This window comes from Cibotium barometz, chromosome 50 (genome assembly GCF_041138505.1).
Source record: "Cibotium barometz isolate CiBa-2024 chromosome 50, ASM4113850v1, whole genome shotgun sequence".
In the NCBI taxonomy this organism is placed as follows: Eukaryota; Viridiplantae; Streptophyta; class Polypodiopsida; order Cyatheales; family Cibotiaceae; genus Cibotium; species Cibotium barometz.
Genome location: NC_141095.1, coordinates 14,431,758 through 14,439,891, shown reverse-complemented (window position 1 = coordinate 14,439,891; position 8,134 = coordinate 14,431,758). Strand labels below are relative to the sequence as shown.

The following is an 8,134-nucleotide window of genomic DNA, read 5'->3' as shown; positions in this document are numbered from 1 at the left end:
CTCAATAGCTTGAAATGGACGGATGAACAACGGAGCTAAGCCCTAGGCTAGTCCCCGTCTCGACCCGTCTCGACGGTGCCAAATATGTTCAAGTCAAGAGCTTACTTTAGCCACCTTGCCGAAGCATCTGCCATTGGGCTCTATGTGAAAGGAGAACTCTCTTCCCCTAGATGGAGACAAGTAGAGATGAGATGGTCGAATGCAAAATATAACTATATGTTTACATATTAGTATCTAGGAGCTAGTTGAATACCAAAACAAAGATGCTAAGGGTGTTTACATACTTGGGTGGAAGCCTACGAAAAAGTTTTGCCCAACCAATCAGATCACCACAATCACCTGCCCATCTGACATTTCTTTCCAGACTGTGACCACGCTCATGCACCCTCAGCGCTCATGTGTGCTGACTGGAGCAAAACCACCACCGTTGCAGTTCCAGTTCTGGGCACAATAGCCTGCCCACAACTCTCAATTGCAAGATGGCTTTAGGTGCCTTTTCCGTGGGCATGCCCGTGGTCTGTAGAGAATATTGTTGTCCAGCAATTGTTTATAAAAAAGGTGCCATGGCATGCTCGTGGTCTGTAGAGGATATTGTCGTCCATTATCATAAAAGTGCCATACGAAATGAAGCTATGAGTAATGCTGTACGGCAAGATTGTCCATAGCCAATCCTTCGATTTAATCGATGGACTACCACCCACCATGGATGCATCACCACACGTCAGATAGGGGCTTGTGGGACGAAGCTGGGAGAAGGCATGGATTGAAGTCTGTAGGGGAGGTTCCGGCCAAACCCCACGAGTCGCTGACGGACTATATCACATATGCGTCCCTTCTGAAACGATGCGGTGAGTCGAAGGCCCTTCCAGTTGCCAGACATGCCCATGCCCGCCTCATAAGCTGCGGCATAGAGAGCAACACCTTCATAGGAAACTCTCTCATCCAAATGTATGGCGCTTGTGGATGTTTGCATGATGCAGAAATCTCATTTCAAAGACTTCCTTCCCCTGATCCCTGCTCTTTCAACTGTATGATGAAAGTGTACGGCCAATATGGTAGCCTCGACAACGCGCGTGCCTTGTTTGAATGCATTCCCCAGCCTAATTTGTACTCATGGCATGTGCTCATTAATGGTTATTGCCAACATGGATGCTTGGACATGGCATGTGATGTCTTTGCCACCATGCCCGACCAGAGTAGCATATCGTGGAATGCCATGATCACTGCATTTGCCAAGAATGGGCGTGACAGTGAGGCCCTTGATTTCTTTCGCAGAATGCAGGTTGAAGGCTTCGAGCCCGACAATGTCACCTTCATCTCCGCCTTAGATGCATGTGCCAGCTTGACATCCCTTGTGCAAGGTGAAGAGATTCATGCTGCCGTCATTGGCATGGGGTATGAGCAAGAGGTTGTGATTGGAACTGCTGTCCTCAACATGTATGGAAAATGTGGGTGTCTGCAAGATGCCATGATTGTGTTTGGTAGAATGCATTATCTAGATACTGTCTCTTTCACTGCCATGATTGATGTATGTGCCCAGAATGGCCATTGCAAGGAGGCTTTAGATCTTTTGAATGAGATGCAGCTTCGAGGGTTCAAGCCCGACATGGTAACATTCATATGCGCCCTTGAAGCGTGTAACAAAATGGATGAGGGCAAAGCAATGCAAGTGGCAACTGTTATCAGTGGCTGTGAATTAGAGGTGATGGTAGGGACTTCTCTAATCAATATGTATGGTAGGTGCAATGAACCGCATGAGGCAAGGGCTGTGTTTAATAGAATGCCCATTCGGAATGTTGTGTCATGGAACTCGATGGTTGCAGTGTATGGATATAGTGGCCAGACCAAAGAGGCTTTGGAAATTTTTAACCTCATGCAACCTGAAGGCATTAGACCAAACAAAATCACATTGATTTCTGCTCTCAAAGCATGCGTAAGCCTAGCCGCTGTACATGAGGGGAGGCATATTCATGCTGCTATTGTTGACTGTGGCAATGAGGAGGAACTCGAAGTTGGTACCGCCCTGATCGACATGTATGGGAAGTGTGGCAGTCTTGATGATGCCAAGTGTATTTTTAGTAAAATGCCTCAAAAAGATGCAATTACTTGGAGTGTTTTGATCGCTGTCTCTGCCCGTAATGGGTACGCCAAAGAAGCATTGGAGGTTTTTGACATGATGCAGAATGAAGGTATCAAACCTGACAAGATCACATTTATCAGTGTCTTGAATGCGTGCAGTCATGCAGGGCAGGTTGATAATGGCAGAGAATACTTTGATTCTATGAATAGTGATCATGGCATCACTCATAGTTCTGAGCATCTCTTGTGCATGATTGACCTTCTGAGTCGTGCAGGATTCTTGCAAGAGGTGGAGGAATTTATCATTACCTCTCCATTAAAAAAAACTCCAGTGGCATGGTCGGCCTTGCTTAGTGCATGTAGACTTCATGACGACCTTGAGCGGGCAGTCCGTGTTGCAAATATATGTTTTGAATTGGGTTCAAAGGAGGTTGGACAATATATAACAATGTCTAATTTGTATGCCACAGCTGAGAAAACCTAATGGCAGAGAAGCAACTTGCAGATAGCAATGGTGAAGAAAATTCAAATATACACATTGTTCTAAAGGGTTTATACAAAGCACATGGACTATGAGCCTCACTTGCATTCATGGAATCTGGGGGGTACAGGTTTTATGGCCAAAAAGTAGGCCAAACTTAGAATAGTTGCGACAGCCTGTCGACACATGTATAAGGAGTGAGCCTCATTGTGACCTAGTTGTGGGAGTTACTTCATGCAAAAAAAATACAGACATAGCAGAGGAATGGCAATGTGCTTTTTGATAATTTGTGAGGCTCCATCCTGGAGTATGACATCATCAGAGCTCGTCTTGCATGGATGCAAGGGCAGGGCAATGCAGATACAAGCGGTGGGAAGAGAGAGACAAAGCAGGTATTGTGAAGCTTCAATTGGAAGCAGAATACATATTTGCCGGATATGGCCATGAATTCATAGGTCATTGAAGATGCCTCACATGGTATCCTGTAAGGCTCAACTGAGGAGCTGGTCTTGGTGTGTCATTCTTGCTGAGGAGATGGTCTTGTTTGTCATCACTGACCAGAAATCAACTGGGGCTGCTGGATCACAAGTCTCTGTAGTTGTCATTGCAGAAGGGATATGTCCTACTACAGCAATGCATGGCTCACTGTCTTCTCATTTATAGATGCAGGATCAGCAGTATTTATGCACTGTGCTTTTGATTATAGCACATATGGCTGGAAGCTGCATGACACATTGTTAGATAAGTATGTGAGGCTAGCAACAATGTGTGCCAGCATCAGTATTTGGAGCTGTCTCGACTCTCCATGCATGCTCATACTGCTGCATGTTGGCGTGTGTCTGCACACCCATGCATAAGCACACACAATTCAAGCTGTATCGCTTAACACAAAAAAGAAGGTACAGAGAATGATATGCATGTGATCTCTCTCTCTCTCTCTCTCTCTCTCTCTCTCTCTCTCTCTCTCTCTCTCATACACACACACACACACATGCGCGTGCGCGCGCTTACTTTTTAAAACAATTCAGACGCTGCAAGAGAAAATCTAAGCTGGAAAGCAGCATCATGGCTACGAGTTTGTTGCTCTGCGAGTTCTTGTGGTGCAGCAAACAAAATTGACTAGTAGTAGGGAGCAGGTATAGGATGGGAGGAAGCATATAAGATGTTAAGAGGGGGCAAGATTGAATAGATATCTATCAAGATAAGTGTTGCAATAGGGAAAAAGGACATTAGGAAGCTCAATAGACACAAAAGAAATGACTCACATCTATGGTATTGCTTGAAAAACACCATACACAACTGCTTCATACAGTTCATAGTCAAGTACATCAAAATATAGACTTTGAGGCCTACCAACCACTCAGACTTGACATAAATACAACTCTTCACTTTTGGCTACTTATATATTTCCCTCTTACAATTGACTCAAAGGTTATTTTCTCTCTCAACCATTCACCCCTTACAATTTGGCATTGCCACTTATGCAAGTTGATTTCCAACAATCTGGCCTTCCATAATGTGCCACATCATCTCCCACCTCATCTTTCTTTCCATGATGTGCCACATCATCTACCACCTCATCGTGCTTTCCATGATACCCCACATCATCTCTCACCTCGTCTTTCTTTCCACAATGTGCCACATCATTTGCCACATCATCTTGCTTTCTATGGTGTGCCATAGCATCTGCCACCTTCTTGATTTCCATGATGCGCCAAATCGTTTCCCACCTCATCTTTCATTCCAATATGTGCAACATCATTTGCCACCTCATCCTACTTTTTCCATGATGTGCCATATCATTTTGCACTTTACACCTTTGACCTACCAAGCCATCTTGCTATCTTGTCAGTTTCCCAATGTGTACCACTCCTCTTCTTTAGCTCTAAACTAGAAAAAGTAGCCGAGTCAAAAGAATCCCTTTCACATGTCTGCTTATTAAGCTCTTCATAGATTATGTAAGAGTCCTCCTTAGCAGCCACCTTCTTCTCTACAACTTGTGAGTTAGAAGTTGTGTTAGGTCTCTTCAGTGGTCACCACCACCACCACCTTCATTGTCCCCTTTGCATGCTTGGTCGTTGTCTCCTTTGTACTATCGATGAGAGAACTAAAGGTTTGTTTTATTAGAGCGTAATGCTTCAAAGAGGGATAAGAAGGTGTCTTTTGATGGGCTTGTTGAGGTCAAGGAAGTAGATATAGAAAAACTTGGTGAGGATCCCAAACCGGTCCTTAATGTGAAAGACTCGACCCTTGATGAAGAAAAAGAGTTGGTCAATTTGGTGAAGGAATTCAAGGATTTCTTTGCTTGGAAATACATGAAAATGAAGAGAGTTCTCTCCCACAAGTGGTGTAACATACCATCCTTATCATAGAAGGGTCCTGACCCACCAACAAAAAGCCTTATCAAATAAACCTAAAATTGGAGGAAAATGATAAACTTCTTACTATAGAATTCATTTATAAGATCGAGCAAAGTGGATCGGTTTCTCCCATTGTTATTGTGCCTAAGAAGAATTAAAAACTACGTGTATGTATGGACTTGAAGAAGGTCAATGATGCTACAACATATAAAGACTATTATCCTTTACCCCACATAGAATATGTCCTAGAAATGGGTGGACAAAGAAGAAGCTTACATCTTCTTGGATGATTTATTAGGTTATAAACAAGGGTCGATCATAAGACTAACACAAGGACCACGTTTACCACGACGACATGGAAACATTTACCTATAATTACCTATAGGGTTGCATAGAGGTCCATGTCCTTTGGATTAAAAACTTGATATGTACATTATTCAAGGGAACTACTTGCAAAAGTGGCTGGAAGTCTTCATCATAGATGACTTGTGTGTTCTCACCCTAGATGGAAAGATCATTTGGCTTTCCTAAGAAAGGTGTTTCTCCTTAACCCATTGAAATTCCAATTTTGGGTGTAGCACGGGATCATTTTGAGACACATTGTGTCTAAGAATGACATTTTCACAAATGATTGCAAAGTTAAACCTATCTTGGAATTACCACCCCCCATAAACTACAAAGGTGCATAGATATTCATGGAACATGTTGGGTATTATTGAAGGTTCCTTATATTTTATGCACAGAAATTGCAAGATACTACTAATAGTCTTTGAATGGGCTAAAGAACATTGACAAGCATATGATGGACTTAATAACATGCACTAGCCAGTACACTAATCGTGAGACCACCCAATTGGGATTTAATCTTCCATGTACACATTGATACTTCAAACTTTGTAATTGGGTGTGTGTTGGCACAACTAGGGGAAAATTAGTTAGACTACCCTATTTGTTTTGCCAACATACAACTTAATGATGCTAAAAAAAACTATACCACCAAAGAGAGAAAGAGATAAAGAATTGGCCATGGTATATGCTATGAAAAGGTATCACCATTATCTATTGGCCAATAAGTTTGTTTTCTTTATGAAATCAAACCCTATTATATCTTGTAAATAAACCTTGCACAACTAGAGTTATCACACATTGGTTGTTTCTGGAGTTTGAATTTATGTTCATAGTAAGGAAGGGATTATAACATGTTTTAGCTAACCATATGTCTCAAATTCCTAATGGTGTGGCAAACTTGCCAAACTGGTGGTAAACTTACCATATATTAGAAATTAATACTCCACCCTCTTCAATGTCACTATGTGCATGAGGGGTTGCTCTATTTTATAAGGCCCCCTATATGAGGAGTAGTTTTTGGTGCCATCGCCAATAGACCTTAGACATTAGCCATATGTGGTTAAATATTTAGGAGATAACTTAAGTAGACCTAGCATCATACCAAGTAGGATGCATGCAAGTAGCAATGGACTACACTCTAGGGTAGAAGGCTATTTTCTCGCTTGGGACACATTATCCTTAGATTGTAGGCTTGGTTTCATGTACCCATGTACACATATACCCACGTACCCATGTACTCATGTACCCCTGTACCTACTTGGGATATGGTTATTTATAACGGCATATGGTAGGACATGACTTGTTGGTCAAACAATATTTGACATTAGAAGCCTATATATAGTCTAGTGGTGAGAAGAATTGGGAGAAGAGGGTGAGCGTAAGCTAGCAAACACACACACACACACACACACACAAGAGTAGACAAGAACACAAGAGAGATAGATGGTGAGCTTGAGCTAGCAAACACACACACACACACATAAGAGAGATAGATAGCTGAATTTTATTATATTCTCTTCTCTTCTCTATAACCATAACATAAAGATAAAAGTACATACTATAAGGGAAATTACTCAATTACTATAACATAAAGATAAGAGTATATACTGTAAGGAAAACTACTTTCCTACTATAACATAGAGAGGTAGGTCCATAATGTAAACTTGACTATAGGAGTTGGTGCTATAACTATGCCATAACTCTAGTAAACCAAAATGGTTATCACATCGCATGTAAACCATTGGTAACATATAGCTATCACACTGCTTATAAACCATTGGTAACATATCACCCATATTAGCACTAACCATGCTAACGGCATAAGTGCAGAGCTATCATCCTAGCGTGTCACCCATATCTGCACTAGTAACACTCCCCCTCAAGCTCAACTCTATACCACGAACTCCAAGTAAACTCTTGAATCTGTAGAGCTTCTCTATACCTAATGCCTTCGTGAAGATATCAGTTGCCTGATCCTTTGTGCTAATATCACATCACATGCTAGAACCTTCTTCATCATAAATTGATAATACATCTTAATGTGTGTTATCCTAGCATGATACACTGGGTTACACTTGCCAACTGTATGTTGCTCTTGTTGTCATAATAAATGACAATAGCCATATCTATGGGCTCTCCCATATCTACAAGTAGCTTTTGCAACCAAGCTACCTTACATGTGAACAATAGCAGCACCCTTATACTCGGCCTTTGTACTCAATAAAGTGTCGGTTGCTTCTTGCTGCTCCAACTAACAACAGTACTCCCAAAAGTAAACATAAAGCTGCTAGTAGATCTTCTGTCTGAGACACTACGAGCCCAATCTACATTTGTATATCCATGTACATGTATATGTACTCCAACCTTATAGAAAATTCCAAAGTGTATAGTGGACTTTATATACTTGAGTATCCTCCTAGCCTTATCCAAGCATGGCTTCCTCTAGGTATACGTAAAAATTTGACTAAACAACCTAACATCATAGCATAGCTCAAATATGGATTGGTGATAGTCATGTAAATCAAACTCCCTACAATGCACATGTACATAGTAGAGTCCTCCTCCAAAAGATCACCTGTATCTACATCCAATTCATGTTTTGCTCCAATGGCACTGAGATTGGCAATGGCATTGAGATTAGTTTACAACCTATTATCCCATACTTGGACATCATGCCTAAAGTATACTGCCTCTGTAAAATCCAAATCTCATCCTCTGTACCTAGGAAGTATCGCAACTCACCTCTATTCTTCATTTCGAACTTCCTCTTAAGGATCATCTTCACCTCATGAATGTCACCATCACTTTTCCCCTGTGGAAATCAGGTCATCAACATAGATTATAACTAGAACAATGCCCTTGTCTA

General features: G+C 41.6%; 1 protein-coding gene across 1 annotated transcript; it reads left to right on the top strand.

Moving 5' to 3' along the window:
* Positions 1–604: 604 nt before the first annotated feature.
* Positions 605–3,481, top strand: LOC147609841 (pentatricopeptide repeat-containing protein At2g13600-like). Its single transcript, XM_086787149.1, has one exon. It carries the CDS (start codon positions 686–688, stop codon positions 2,561–2,563), a length of 1,878 nt encoding a protein of 625 aa, XP_086643275.1. The 5' UTR covers positions 605–685; the 3' UTR covers positions 2,564–3,481.
* Positions 3,482–8,134: the final 4,653 nt, after the last annotated feature.